This window comes from Callospermophilus lateralis, chromosome 4 (genome assembly GCF_048772815.1).
Source record: "Callospermophilus lateralis isolate mCalLat2 chromosome 4, mCalLat2.hap1, whole genome shotgun sequence".
Classification (NCBI taxonomy): Eukaryota; Metazoa; Chordata; class Mammalia; order Rodentia; family Sciuridae; genus Callospermophilus; species Callospermophilus lateralis.
Window position 1 is genome coordinate 142,827,130 of NC_135308.1, and position 16,080 is coordinate 142,843,209.

The following is a 16,080-nucleotide window of genomic DNA, read 5'->3' on the forward strand; positions in this document are numbered from 1 at the left end:
CCCCAGATGAAATTCTTAGTATCACAAGTTCATTAATGCTGACTATAAAGAGACAGCTTTTATAAGTGAGAAAATGGTTTTTCATGGTAACTTAATATTAAAATTTCAAATTAGGACACAACTTTGCTTGTGCATGATTTTCCACCCTTTGTTATTGCTTTATGATTTTTTTTTTTGCTTTTTTTATTGCTTTTACTCTTTCAGAGTATCATAAATCACCTAAAATGTGGTGTTGGTGCTTAGCCTTATTTAATGACAAAGAATTGATCACCATTTTTTTTTTTCAATTTTTATTGTGGCTCAAATTTCCAAGACATGCTATAAGCAACAAAATCTGTAGACCTCTCTGTAACTAGAAACATTGGTAGAGTCAACATACATGGAAATTTTAAAGACCTGGATAAATCTTCCAATGTACATGCAGAGACTTCATGGATTATATGCATTCACTTCAACATAACAATTTGAGTTATTAAGATAAAGCAATATATTAGCTTATAGTGATAGATCCTGACAAACACTTCTGGTTCATAATATTCCTATATATTTAAAATTCATAATAAGGACTGTATTTAATAGGAAATATATCTAATAAGAAAATGCCAGTAACAAACTTCATTACTAGAGGAGAATTAACAAAGTCATAGGATTTTATATCAGTGAGGACATTTGGTGGCAAATGAGAAAAGCCTAAGACAATCTAGATTTAGAAGAAAAAAAGTGAGACTTGTATTCCTGAAGAGTCTGAGTGGAGTGTAGCTTCAGGCACACGTGGAGCCACGATGGAATCTGTCTTGCTCCTTCTCTTGGCTCCGCTTCTCTTTACACTTTTTTTTTTCAGGCTACAGTGGCTCCCAGTGGCACAAGGTACATATCCTCCACTTTTCAAGTTTTGTGGAATGAGAACTTCTATTTTCCAGTGTTTCCAACTAACTCCTAGACTTGAGTTTCACTGGCCTGTGTTAGGTCACTTTTCTCTCTTGGACTCATCACTGAAGTGGGTGGGATACGGCACTCTGAGAACTAGTGGCTGTGATCAAATCCACTGACCCATATGGCCTGCAAGTAGGGGAAAATGGTCCCCAAGGGAAGCCAGGGTTCTACGGCCAGAAGCAAGGGCAAGCATGAACAGAAATCCTGCACATGTAGCCAGGAGTCCTCTGACACAGTCGACACAGCGAGTGGGTGGGTGACCCAGAACTAGCATGCTGTCCTACTCCAGGAGACCATTCACATCATTCTCCTGAGAAATGTGCAATATAGTAGCCCCTGCCTATCTCCTCTCCAGGACAGGAGGATTGTTCTTTCCAAAGGATTAAAAAAAAAAAAAAATCTACCACGTGTCCATTCCTGTATTTCCTTTATATTCATAAATCTTAGTAACACACACACAGACATCACCTTCCTGGAGCCAGAGCTGAAGGATATGGTTGGATTACTGCCCACTTTGGACGTAACTGCATTTCATACTCACAGACACTTGGTACCAGTGCCTGATTAAGTTGTGTTAGAGGACAGCATCATAAATAGGACTTCTCGATACACAGAAGTATGACTTGGAGCAAGATAAAGGTATGGAGGTCACCAATCTTTTGGGAAATACAACATGCCAACATGGTAATTAGTGTTTTTGTTTTTCTCCTACAAAAACTGGCAATGTAACTTTACATTTCCTATTTATAACTATCTGCATGCTTTAATATTATTCCCCAAAGAGCTTTTACTTTCTGAAGTTTCAGAATTTGCTGTTAAATGCTGTTGTTGTTTCATTCTAGTCATTATCTCACCTCTAATAAAATGATTACATTTGGTCAACACTTCTCTACTTCATTGTCTATTTCTGTAGTGTATATTGTGGAGAGTGACTAGTGTTCAGTAAATATTGAATACACAGATATTCCCAGGTACTCTTGTTTTTTTTGTTCCTCCTAAAAAAAAAAAAAAAAAAAGAAAAGAAAAAAAGAACAGGGGCTACTTTAGACTAAATAGACACAGAATATCCTGCTGAGGAGGTATAACTGTAAAGCGAGACATCAATAATAGAAAAGAGGGAGCAACACAAATGTTACTAGGCCAGGCAGAAAGAAAAGCAAGGACAAAGCCCCCAGGACAAGACTGAACCCGGCATTTTGAAGAATGGAAAGAGGCTAGCATCACATCATGAGCAACAGAGGGAGAAATGAGAAAGACGTCTGGAGGTCCCAGGGCATGCCTCTAACGTGAGCAGGGCAGGACTCAACTGCCTTTTATCTGTAAAGTATGTTTTATGGCCAAGGGCACTGTCCTGTGGCTATGACAATGCAGCAGGCATAGTTAGCCCATAAATTCTGATCTTGGCCAACACATGATAAGGAAATTTCATAGATCTAAATTCAGAATAAGCACCTATTGTCATGGAAACAGATCACCACTCCCTTCCAAATGGAAAATGTCCAATGAAATGAACCTGCTGTCCCTTCACCACTGGGCTTAGTGTATATGTTGGGGACCCCCAGAAGCAGATACTGAGATAGGGTTTGCTCTCAGGAGGTGGTCTCAGTAAGTACCTGGCTGAGTTATAGGATGATAGGTTTAATTCTGAAGGTTCATTTTTTAAGTGCTTCCCAAACTTTTATAGTAATCTTCAATGTTGCTTTCTTCAAGTCTCTGACTAGCAAGTGATTATAGATCCTGACCTCAGGTCATGTTTCCTTCAAGTCAATGTACAGATAAAAGATATTGCTTAGAGCAGGATATGGGGGTGCATGTCTGTAATTCTAGCAACTCGGGAGGCTGAGGCAGGAGGATTTACATTTGAGGCCAGCCTCAGCAATTTAACAAGGCCCTAAGGAACTTAGGGATACTCTGTATCAAAAAAAAAAAAAAAAATAGTTGACTCAGTGGTAAAATGTCCCTGGATTCAAGTCCCAGTACAGAAAAAAAAAAAAAAAAAAAGTATTACTTAAAATCCTGAGATGTTTGTGTTTGTCCTCTGCTGTCCTTTAAGACAAGGACTTGAAGGGGACTGTGATACACAATAATATACTTGTAGCTGGTCCTACACACTGTCTATTATCTACAAGCCAGGCTTGCCTTTTTAATTTTCAGTTAATTGGATAGTAACTCACCACAATGGCAAAGGAACAGCAAGGTATAGGTATGGGGAGTCAAAGGCATGAACAGAGTGGGCAGAACCTGCTGACACTAAATGTGCCTTTGTGGTGCTGTCTATCAGTCAAGTGATGGAGTGCTACTGGAAATGGTTGACTCTAAGCAACTGAATTAGAGAGCACCTGGTATCCCATCATCTCCAACATCCCCAGTAGTGAATTGGCATTTTTTTCTCAAAAGAATAGTAATCTTGGGCTGGGACTGTGGCTCAGTAGTAGCACACTTGCCTTGCAAGTGTGAGACACTGAGTTCGATTCTCAGCACCACATGTAAATAAATAAAATAAAGATCTATCAACAACTAAGGGAAAAATATTAAAAAAAAAAAAAAAAAAAGAATAGTAATCTTGAAGCAAGTATGGCCCTGCTCCCAAGTCCTGTGGGCTTCCCTTGTATCCCCTACAGATTTATCTCTAACTTCAGTAAATACCAGATACTTGGAGAGAGCTGAGTAACAAAGCGGCTTGGACTGCCAGGTTACATAAAGGGATGATTTACTCTGCCAGCTTTTTGGGTCCACCGGTAAATGAATAAAAACACCTATATGTGGCTGAGGATGTAGCTCAGCATGTGGGAGGCCCAGGTTCCCAGGGAAATACCTTTATGCTATTGTCTGTCTTGAAAACTCCAGGGTAGCGCAAGGTGTTGTGCCTTTCCTGGTTATAGAACGGTTAGGTGCAGCAGTTTGTCCTGACCATGGAAGGGGCTATCTCAATATGTCCTAGACCCCTGAATCCCTCAGAATCTCACCAAGAAGTCAAGTTACTCTATTTCCATGAGATTCAGATCCCAGCTTTTGGTATGCCTATATCCTGTGGTATCCGGGATTTGTTGCTCTATCAGTGTAGTGAACTAATGTGACACCTCATTATTTGGGGAGGCATTAAATATCTTCATGTAACAAATCTTGGGTCAGATTTGTATTTCTGTCCCTGTCAGGTAAAAGCAAACAACGGCTGGTTAACTGTACAAACCAAACTGGATAAAATATGAAGTAGATGAAGACTTACGTATAGAATGTCAGAAGCTGTATTAATTTGTTTCAATAGAGACCATTTCAGCAATAGCAGCTTTAATCCTGGTCATCTCAAGATTAGGTTTCACTGCAGACCACTGCCATTCTCCACGACCTACCAATCTTTCCCATCAATCACCTGGAAGTACACTGTACACGTGAGAATATAATAGGAATTACCACATTTGTATTTTTCTACCCTTTGATGGTTCTATTGATTTCAATAATTATCTCAAAGATACATTGCCTTTTTACTTATTCTTTGATAGCAAGGCATATTAGTCAATCCTTTGCTGAGTAACTTTATAAAGCAAAGAGGTTTATTTTGGCTCATAGCTCTAGTCCAAGGTAGATGGACAGCATCTGTTGCTGGCTTTTTGCTTGCAGTGTTGCTCGTGTTTGGTAGTGGAGGGCATAGCCAAGAAGCTTGCAGACATATACCTTTTAGCCTCTTTCCTCCTCCTTATAAAGCAACCAGATACAATCATGGGGGCTCCACCCTGATGGCTTATTAACTCCTAATCACCTCCTAAAGACCCAACTTCTAGACATCATAGTCACAGTAAGTTTCTACTCTCTTAATACTTAACAATGAAGATTCAAATTTAACACAAAAACCCTTGGGGGACACCCTCAAGCTGTATCCAAACCACAAGAGGAGGGAACATTTCCCTGACTTGCCTTTGGCCCTTCTACCACAGGGACACTTACTCCTCAGAGCAGGGAGCCAATGTTCAGATTCTGCAAAGGATGTCCATCACATCTACTCTGAGGAAATAAACTGTGAGATAGAGGTATGTATGTGTTCACTGTACCATCAGGCTTACAGTGAAATGGGGTTCAAACTCTATTCATCTCCCTTAAGCCTCTGTTCTGACCAGTTGACCATAGTACTTTCAATCCCACTCCCAAATTAGTTCTAACTAAAAAATGGAAATATTTCTATTTTACAAGTACACATTATTCTTTGATAGCAAGGCATATTAGTCAATTCTTTGCTGAGTAACTTTATAAAGCAAAGAGGTTTATTTTGGCTCACAAGAAGTCAAGTTACTTGTGGTAACTTGAGAAAGTGGCTGGATGGAAGGGCCATATCTATTATTATAGTAGTACCTATATTTATTATTATAGTAGTCCTTGAATCAAGGGTTAAGAACTTCTAATTATTCACAAGTTTGTCTTATCAATTTATTTCTAGTGACATTACAAAACAATGCTTTGGGCCTTGACAGAGGAGTTGGTAAAATGCTAGATTAACAGAGCATGTGAAATTTCAATCTAGCACAGGCTAGCTGCCTTTTAGTATCTGCTTTTATGTTACATTAGCCAACAGCAAACTGCAGACAGCTGCCCAAAACAGCCCAATGAATACAGTATCTCCTGAGATACAATTCAGCCTGATCCAGCTGAGTATGGGATACAAAGTCTGGATAAGGCTGTGAGCAACTATTGCTTCTTATGACTAAGGAAGAGTTTCTGAACTGATTTTGGATGTTGAGTTCTTCAGCTTAGTAGTTCACAACCTTAGCTGCAAATGGGTGGGCAGTTAAAAATGACTGATGCCTGGATTTCTCCCTCCAAGAAATAAGAATATATTGGACTGGAGCCAGAGGCAATTCACAGATTAAAATAAAATGTTAAAGAATCCAATCCCAGAAAAGAGGAAATGTCTGATGGCCTTCTCTTTAGAGAGCTACAATAAAGAGCTACAATAAAGCCATACAGATCTTAAAAAAAAAAAAAAAAAAAAGCCATACAGTTCTAACATCTCTGTCTTTGTGTCTCTCCATTTAAGTTTTAAATTTCCATGAGAAAATCTGTTTGGCTCAGTTGGGTGTCAGTCTTCCCCTATCAGCCAGCAATGCAGTAAAGGTAAATAACAAAGCACAAACACAACCACTGGAGCTGTTTCCAGAAAATGGGGAACTCTATACCAGGCAGCCACCTATCTGACATCTACTTTAATTACCTACGTTGGTAAGCTCCTGTTTTGCAGTTCATGAATGACAAAGTTAAGAAATGAATGACAGGGCTGGGGATGTGGCTCAAGCGGTAGCGCACTCGCCTGGCATGCGTGAGGCCTGGGTTCGATCCTCAGCACCACATACAAACAAAGATGCTGTGTCCGCCGAAAACTAAAAAATAAATATTAAAAAATTTTCTCTCTCTCTCAAAATAAATAAATAAAGTATAAAAAAAAAAGAAATGAATGACAGAGTTAAGGGCAAAAAGGCACAAAAGATACTACTTGATCAAACAATTTTATTCAAGTTAATGGTAAGCAGGGAAAGTGCAAATTCATGAAAAGTCCCATATGTTACATGTTGAAACCGATTTTCACTGTCTTTACTTGTGATGTGTTGAAGGTGGGACCCATTCCTGAATCTTCTTTCTGGTGGTGGAATAAGGTACATACTGTTCTGGAGTGCCACTCACGTTGAACTTATGGTTTGTCCAAATGAATTTTCGAGCAGTAGGTGGTTTTGTTGTTGGAGGGTCATCGGTCATACAGTGAAGCCAACGATGCCTTAAAGAGGTGGGAGAAACTGTTATGAGAGGCATACTGTGGGAGGAGGGTTAACATGGCAGCTCTAGAGCAACTTTGTTATTTGGGTTAAAATCTCAACTCTAATACTCACTCACTGAACTTCTCTATGCTTTCATTTCAATTCAACATCACTACTTCCTATAGATAGTGTAAGGATCAAATGAAGTAATATAAATAAAGCATCTACAAAAATTTTTATTATTATCATTACTGTATTTCATCAAATCTAAGAATCATCAATGTTCAGATATATCATTATTTTATGTGTTTCTCAGAAGGAAAATATTTGGCCACTTAAATTATGACAGACTGACAACTATAATACATATCTTAATCATAAATGTGAAAATTATTTTAGAGCTGATTAAATACAGAACTAGCATTACATGTTAGGGGCCGATTCTGAATTTTCAGTATGCTCATGACACTCTGGCTCATGAAGCTATGGTCCAAAATCCATGAGGGTCTTGCTACACAAGAGGGTCTCTGCATGCATCTTTAACTCCAGTTTGAGTCCAAACACTATAACATATACAATTTTTTTAAAATATTTTTTTAGTTACAGTTGGGCACAATACCTTTATTTTATTTTTTTATTTTTATGTGGTCCTGAGGATCGAACCCAGCGCCTTGCTGAGCCACAATCCCAGCCCCTAACATATACAATTTATGGTATTAAAATATTAAATCACAGCCCCCAAATTCACAACTATTTTGGTTATAAGTGCTTAACAATATAATTCTAAAGGCTATTTGATGGAAAGTGTGAGAAATCTGGCCTAAAAGCTGAGTACATGGAGAAGAAAGGAAAGAGACAGTGATGACATTGCTAATGACAGAGAAGGAGGAGTCAAAGTTCAAGAGACAAACATTTAGAATCAAGCAGGAAGCTAAGCCAAGAAATTTATATAGAAAAGAAGTGGGAGAGAGAATTCATCAGATCATCCAAGACCTGGAGCTCACAAGATAGCAATGACCCTATGGAGAAAAGAAATGATGGGAACAGACACAGAACTGCAGCTCCAAGGGAAAAAAGGCAATTATCCAGCTGCAGAGAAAAGGATAAGAGGAAGAGGTTTCACTGGAATAAAGCTAAACTAATGAGCAAAATTGATAATACTATGTAGGCTGAAGAAAGTCTGCTAGCAATAACTGACAGACATAGCTAAGTAAAACCAGTAAAACAGAGATACACATGACAGCTGTTATAGTAAGGTCTGAAGATAACTGCATCATGATCAGCTAACCCAGTGAAGAATGAAGAAGCCTGTACGAGCTGCATTATATCCTCTGAAGGAAACGGGTGTTGTTGAAGTGACCTGGAACAATAAGCCACAACTGTTAACAGAGCGCTGAAACCCTCTGAACTGATCCAGGTGAGACAGGCTCCACTAACCACCCAGAGGAGGTAGCTATGAAAAGCAAGGCTGTCACTTATCAAAGGGCTTTATGTGAGTTTGGTGAGTCAGCTTAAGAAATAAACACTTTTATTCAAATAACTGTCAAGACACCTGAAGGTTAAAATATTTGAGGAGCCACAGTTCAAAGCTTATATATGTATCTATTAGGTCACTTAAGACAGGAAATGAAGAACTCATGGAGAGAGAGAAAATGCACAAGTAAAAGATAATGTATATATTACAATACATAAAATCTGAAAATGCTTATTCTAGCAAGGCTACAGCCCAAAGGACAGGAGATGAGGAAATGACAGTCTATATTCATTATGGTAAGTTTTAAAATAAAGACAAGAAACACACTGTTTATAGTCTGTAAGGCTAGTATAATAACCCTTCTGTTGTTACTGTTGTTAAATAAAGGGCAAGAAATTTTAACTTTTAGATTTCCACACCAAGAATTTTATTTGCAACAGATTTTCAACTGGGTTATTAAAATTTTTTAAAAATTTATTATTACTATTATTTTGTTACCAGAGATCGAATCCAGGAGTACCTAACCACTGAGCCACATCACCGGCTCTTTTTATTTTGAGGCAGTCTTGGTAAGTTGTTTAGAGCCTTGTAAAGTTATTGAGGCTGGCCTTGGATTGGCGATTCTCCTGCCTCAGCCTTCACTGGGAATACAGGCATGTATCACCACTCCTGGCTCAAGTCAGTCATTTTTATTCCAACTAAGTAAAGATGTTAATGTACAAACAGCAGTGTCTAGAAAATTCTGTTTTGCTTGGCATTAGACTGACTTAATTTTTTTTTTTTAATCACTGGTATTATCTTAAAACACAAAAAAATAAAATTACTTAAACCTAATAAAGTCAGTGAGACAAATAGGGAGACTGGGAAAAAATGGAAAAGTTACACAAGAGAAGAATATAATGAAAATGTATTACATTTTGGGAGAAAGTATTCAAATATCAAAGTTGTGTCAAAATAATTAGAAACAAAGATATTAAATCATAATTACTGTAATCTTGTACACCAAATCCATCCAAACCACAGGATGACATAAATAAATTTAACAAATTAAAAAACCATACATAATTCATTACAAGATGACCAAATCAAATCTTATTAGCACAGTAACTATTATTAAATTAAATGCAATCTGATTCAAAATCCCATTGGGTTTCCTCTTTAGAATTTGACAATGTATTCTAAGGAAATGTACCCAAGAAAATTTACCCAAGAAAAAATTGAAAACTCGTAACAGCCAGGAAGGCTGGCATTACCAGATATTAAAGTCTCAAATATTAGAATGGTATCAAAACTGGTACAAAGTATAACAATAGTCCAGCACAATGGCGCACACCTGTAATCCCAGTGGCTTAGGAGGCTGAGGCAGGAGGATTTCGAGTTCAAAGCCAGCTTCAGCAATTTAGGGAGACCCTGTGTCTAAATAAAATATAAAAAAGGCTGGGGGTGTGGTTAAGTGGTCAAGTACCCTTGGGCTCAATCCCAGGTACAAAAAAAAAAAAAAAGTATAACAATAAAGTAGAACAAAACCCCTCAAATATGCCAAAGTATACAGAAGGTAAAGCTAGCATTTTCAATCACTGGGGAAAGTATAAAGTTTTCAATAAATTAGTAAATGCTTAATGGTTTTGGTTTAAAAAAAAAAATCAAGTTAGACTTCCCAAGTCATATAGCTAACAGATACCAAACAAATTAAAGATGCTCAGATACAATGTGGGTGAATATTTATATTCATAAGATGTAATGATATTCACAAAACATGAACAGTCACTTCTAAGCTTAATATCAAAAGTAAAAAAATAAAGAAAAAGAAAGCTAAAGGATTTTACTATATAAAGTTTGAAATATGTGTCCTAAAACACTGCAAACAAGATTAAAGGCTACAAGAAACAAACAAGTTTTATAATATACAGAAAATGACTCATCTACCACTACAAATCAGAAAGAAAATGTCAAACATCCAATGTGAAATTGGAAAAAAGGATATTAAAAGAGGTCATAAAAAATTAAAATGGCAAACAAAAACAGTTTGAGAAATTCAAATTAAAACAAGATAGGTGTTACTCAGTGGTAGAGAGTATCAAGCATGTTGGAGGCCCTGGGTTTACTACACAGCACCAAACAAAAACAAAACAAAGCGAGTAAGAGAAACTTTACTAGGTAAATTGGCTGATTCTTTTTAAATTTTTTAAACAATATACTCAGTTTTAATAAAGTTACAATAAAACCAACATTCAACATTCATGAATGTTTTTACCCTGAGTATAAACTGGTACAGCTTTTTTTTTTTTTTTTTTTTTTGGGTATCAGGGACTGAACTCAGGGGCACTCAACCACTGAGCCACATCCCCAGCCCTATTTTGTATTTTATTTAGAGACAGGGTCTCACTGAGTTGTTTAGTGCCTTGCTAAGTTGCTGAGGCTGGCTTTGAACTCATGATCTTCCTGCCTCAGCCTCCTGAGCTGCTGGATAGATTAAATGGCAATTTGGCAATAGGTGTAAAAAATACTTGTAAAACATGTATGCTGTATGTAATAATTTTACTTACAGGAATTTACCTTAAGGAAATGTGAACACATAGGTAAATGCTTATGTATAAGAAAGATGCTGACCACAGTTTTATTTGTAATAGTGAGAAAATGAAAAGAACAAAACTAAGAATAAAAGGGAATACTTAAATAACTCATGACACACCCACATGACAGAAAAAGTGTCACGATAAATTATGTGTGTGTATGTGTGTATTCATGTATTTTGAGCCACATCCCCAGCACTTTTTTATTTTTAATTAGTTAATTAATTAATTAATTTTTGGTGCCAGGGATTGAACCCAGGGGCGCTCAAACACTGGGCCTCGCTAAATTGTTTAGGGCCTTGCTAAGTTGCTGAGGCTGGCTTTGAATATGTGATCCTCCTGCCTCAGCCCCCCAAGTTACTGGGATCACAGGTGTACAATACCATGACCAGCTTATTTTTTATTTTGAGATAGGGTCTTGCTAAAGTGCTGAAACTGGCCTTAAACTTGTGATCCACCTCTCTCAGCCTCTGGAGTCACTGGGATTACAGGTATATGCTACCACACCTGTAATCCCAATGACTCAGGAGGCTGAGGTAGGAGGATTACAAGTTCAAAGCCACCCTCAGCAATTTAGCAATGTCCTCAGCAACTCAGAAAGACTCTGTCTCTAAATAAAACAGAAAAAGGGGCTAGGGATGTGGCTCAGTGGTTGAGGTTGAGTGCTCTTGGGTTCAACCCTGGTTTAAGGGGGAAAAAAAAGTAGGTTGTTTATTTAATTTTAAAATACTACTCAGCTAACATTTGTAAATCACGGGCATTGTTCTAAATATTTCACAAATATTAGCTCACTTAATCCTGGTCAACTCTAGAGATACATTTTATAATTCCAATTTAAAGGAAACAAGGGCATCAAGAGTTTATTTAAATAACTTGCCCAAGGTAGTGGAACAGGTATTCAAACCCAGGCTACCTCTTCAAAGGGTCCCATTATATTAATAACACAAAGAAAAAGACATATGTGCACAGCAAATAAGACTGGAATAAAATACAACAATATGTTAACAATGATTGTTTCCATGTGGTGGGATAATAGGTTATGTTTATTTCCTTAGCTATCTTCTATAATGAACACATATTATCTTATTTTTTAAAAAAATATATATATTAAAAAGAAAAATCCTCCTAATTCAAACCAACTCTGGAAATGGTTTATAGACCTTCCCCAAGTCATCTGTCATTATTTTGAGACTCTATAGGTTCTATCTACTTCTAACCTCATTTCATCCCACTTAAGCCAACATTAAAAAAAAAAAAAAAAACCCTTTTAAGTACTCAAATGTTTTAGTGGCAGTGACTGTTTCTCTGTCTACCTTAATGAAAATTTCTTCTAAGTCAATTCTACAATGCCATGTCATTCATTAAAGATTACACAGAAAAAGATCAAAAAGACTTTTTAATCTAGAAACCTCAAAATTTTCCACTCATGACTCTGTCTGGCATATACTTAAGATGTGATAGCCTGTGACCACAATAAAGATTTATTCTGGATTGAGGACCACACTTTCAACATGTGAGCTTTTGCAGGGGGCATTGCAGGTGCAAACCTTAATACTAAATATTATTTTCCCTTTTTCTGAAGAACTTCTTTTAACATTTCTTGCAAGCTGGCCCTCCAAACTAGACAGAGATGCAAAACCATAATAAAAGTGAAATATCAAGAAAATGGCCTGTTATTTTGTGAACTTACATCAGAGAGCTACAAAAAAAGACTGTATAGTAAGTACAATTAGCAAAAAACAAGCTAATTCCATATATATACTTGCTAAATCAAATGTGGATATAACTCAAACAACTTGATTATTCAGGAAATCCTGTTTTATGGATCTAGTCTGACTGAATTCAAGGGGAGAAGTTACAGATTTATGATAAGAAGAAGATTAATAGATTTACAGAGGCTGGGGTTGTGGTTTAGTGGTGGAGTGCTCGCCTAGCATGCGTGAGGCACTAGGTTCGATCCTCAGGACCACATAAAAATAAATAAGTGAAATAAAAATATTGTGTTTATCATATATATATATATATATATATATATATATATATATATATATATATATATATTCGTTCACAATGACATAAAAGCAGAAAATCTAATTTTAGGTTAAAAAATCCAGATCAGGCTTATCTTGCAGATTATAACTTTCCTACAGATATCTTGACAAAGTGAACCACAAACAATATCAGAAGAACCCTAGAAAAGGTAATAATAAGACAACAGGATTTACACCTGAAATCCTTGGCTACTGCATGCTGCAATGGTTGTGTGGCAAACTTCTCTGGGAACAGAACCTAAAGGACCCCATGGCTGTCTAGTTGAGTGAGCTCCCTGAATCACTGCTGAAGCAGGCTCCTTCCTTGTTGCTGTGAAACAGCCCAGTTTCTGATATGTGTCCATAGTTTAGCATATGATAAAAACCCAAACTATCAAAGGCTCAAGAAAATTCTGAACTCAACTAGAATACCTTTAGAACCACTGAAATTTTCCACTGAAGGACAATGTACATGTTGTATATACTCCAACCAATCAAAAAAATGATTCACAAGAGGCTGCTATAAAGCAAGATAGTCTAAAGCAAAAAAGTAATAGAAAAAGTCCACAACAAGAGAAATGCTGAGTCCTTCCCAACATGAAATAAAATACAAAAAGAGGACAATATGATTGGACTGATGAATAGTGACACAGCTTAGGAAAGCACAAGAAGAAAAAAATATCACGAGTCTTCAGAACTTCAGAATGAGGTAAATAGTTTCCTACAGAAATGTAGCTATATGCAATTCCCAAACTCATTTTTAAACCCTATCAATATTTTACCAGTCCAAATCAGGCATGGTGGTGCATGCCTGTAATCCCAGCAGCTCAGAAGGCTAAGGCAGGAGGATCACGAGTTCAATGCCAGCCTCAGCAAAAGCAAGGCACCTGTGAAACCTTGTCTCTAATTAAAATACAAAATAGGGCTGCGAATATAATTCATTGGTCAAGTGCCCCTGAGTTCAATCCCCAATACCCACCCCAAAAAAAGATTTTACCAGTCCAGCTGGGTGTGGTAGCACTCACCTATAATCACAGTGACTTAGGAGGCTGAAGCGGAGGATCACAAGTTTGAGGCCAGCCTCAGCAACTTAACAAGGCCCTAAGCAACTTAGCAAGACCCTGTATCAAAATAAAAAATGAAAAAAGGGCTGGGGATGTGGCTCAGTGGTTGAGAGCCCCTCCGTTCAATTGGGTTCAATCTCGGGTACAAAAAAAAAAAAAAAAAACCCAAAAAACAAATAAGCAAACAAAGATTTTACCAGTCCAAACATAATCAACAAGTCAAGATCTCCACCTTCCACTTCCACCTTGGTATACATATACTTCCATGACTGATATGGGGATCACAGATTTAGAAATTTCTACAAAACTGTAGTCTACAACTCTCCAGTTTACTCTTAGTGAAGAGACAAAGGACAAAGGCAGATGTATATCATTAAGGCTTCGTCATACTTTTCTTTTTGATAGTAGCATGTGTTGTTTTACATTTTCTTTGAAGATCTAAAATAAAATTCCTTTGATGATTAAAAAAAAATTATTCTGGAAATTGGAATCCAGAACAGTTTTTTTGTTCATGAGAAGTAACACATAGTTTATTTCCATATCCTGGTTATGAAAATTTCCAACAACTCATCTCTGTAAAGTGTTTAAATGAAATCTTTTTTAATAATATATATATATATATATGTGTATATATGTACATATTTTAGTTGTAGATGGACAGAACACCTTTATTTTATATTTATTCTTATGTGGTGCTGAGGATCATATCTGAGGCTCAGTGCCTCATAAGTCTTAGGCACTGAGCTACAACCCCAACCATCAAATGGAACTTAAATGAAGCACTGTATAACAAGTGAAACATGCTAAAAGTTGAATTTTAAAAATCAAAGCACTTTTGTCTTCATTTTATAATGAACATAATTTTAACAAGAAAAAGTTATAAAGAATATAACATTGGAGAATCTACTACAGTCATGCTGTTTGTAGTTTTTTAGAACATAATCTCTTAACATTCCGATTTTCTGTAGCAGAAAATAAAACATTAAGAAAGACCTATTTTGAGAAGAATCATGCAACCCACTGTATTAAGTAATACTTGTTTCAATCCAACCCAACGTACTATATCCCTAATCTGAAAATTTGAGCATCCCTAATATGACAATCTGAAATGTAAAATACTCCGAAATCCAAACTTTTTGAATCCTGATGTGATACTCAAAAAGTTTCAGATTTTGGAATATATCAAAATTTGGATTTCTACATCAGGGATGCTCAACCTTTAAAATCTAGCAAATACCCCCCCCCAAAAGAAAAGAACTTTAAAATTGGAAACATTTCTAGTTACAAGCACTAGAAATACGGCATACTCAACCTGTACCTAAAAAAGGCTAGATTAAGCAAATATGCCAAGAGGAAAAAGACAATATTCTCCACTATTGATAGCTGACAATTTATTTAAAGGAATAATATTTATGTTTATACTCATTCATTCAATATTTATTCAGCAACTACCACGTGTTAGGAATTATTCTAACATGGTAGTTAGGGAAACAACAAATTAAATGATATATAATAAGACATCAGGCAGAGGTAGGTAAATGCTACCAAGTAAAAAAGCTACATAGAGTAGGAGAAGGGAGAACAGAGCTCTTTTATAGGGCTGGGATTGTAGCCCAGTGGTAGAGGACTTGCCTCGCATGAGTGAGGCACAGAGTTCGATCCTTAGCACCACATAAGAATAAATAAAATAAAGGTACTGTGTCCATCTACAATATCAACAACAACAAAAGAATAAGAGTCAATGGAGTAAGCATCTGAATAAAGTGAAGGTGTATATTATGATTTGGATATGAGGTGTCCCCCTAAAGCTCCTATATTAATAGAGGAATATTCAGAGGTAAGGTGATTAAATTATGAGAGATGTAACCTATTTCTATGGGCTAACTGGGTGGTAGCTGTAGACATGAGGGGCATGGTTGAAGGAGGTGGGTTACTGGGGCATGCCTTAGAAGAGTTCATCTTTCCTGCAGCTCCTTCCCCTTGCACTCTCTGCTTCCTGGCCACCACAAACGGAGCAGCTTTCGTCCACCATGCCCTTCTGCCTCACCTTGCTCTCAGAGCAGTGGAGTTGGCCCAACATAGAATGAACCTCTGAAACTGTGACACAAAATAAATCTTTCCTTTCTAAGTTGCTCTCGTCAGGTATTGTGGTCACAGTGATGAAAAACTAATACAATGTGAGTCATGCAAAGCCTAGGGAAATAGATAGTGCACAGAGACTGAGGTGGGAATGTGCTCTCCATTCAAGTATAATGTGGCTAAATCCAA

General features: G+C 36.9%; 1 protein-coding gene and 1 pseudogene across 1 annotated transcript in view; one reads left to right on the forward strand and one right to left on the reverse strand.

Annotated features, from left to right (window-relative positions):
* Positions 1–6,406: 6,406 nt before the first annotated feature.
* Positions 6,407–16,080, reverse strand: part of Ndufa12 (NADH:ubiquinone oxidoreductase subunit A12) — a 41,622-nt gene continuing 31,948 nt past the window's right edge. The window contains exon 4 of the mRNA XM_076853211.1: positions 6,407–6,691. Coding sequence (XP_076709326.1) covers positions 6,511–6,691 — 181 coding nt within the window. The 3' untranslated portion in view covers positions 6,407–6,510. The remainder of the gene's footprint in view (positions 6,692–16,080) is intronic.
* Positions 10,662–13,254, forward strand: LOC143397365 (serine/threonine-protein kinase VRK2-like; annotated as a pseudogene).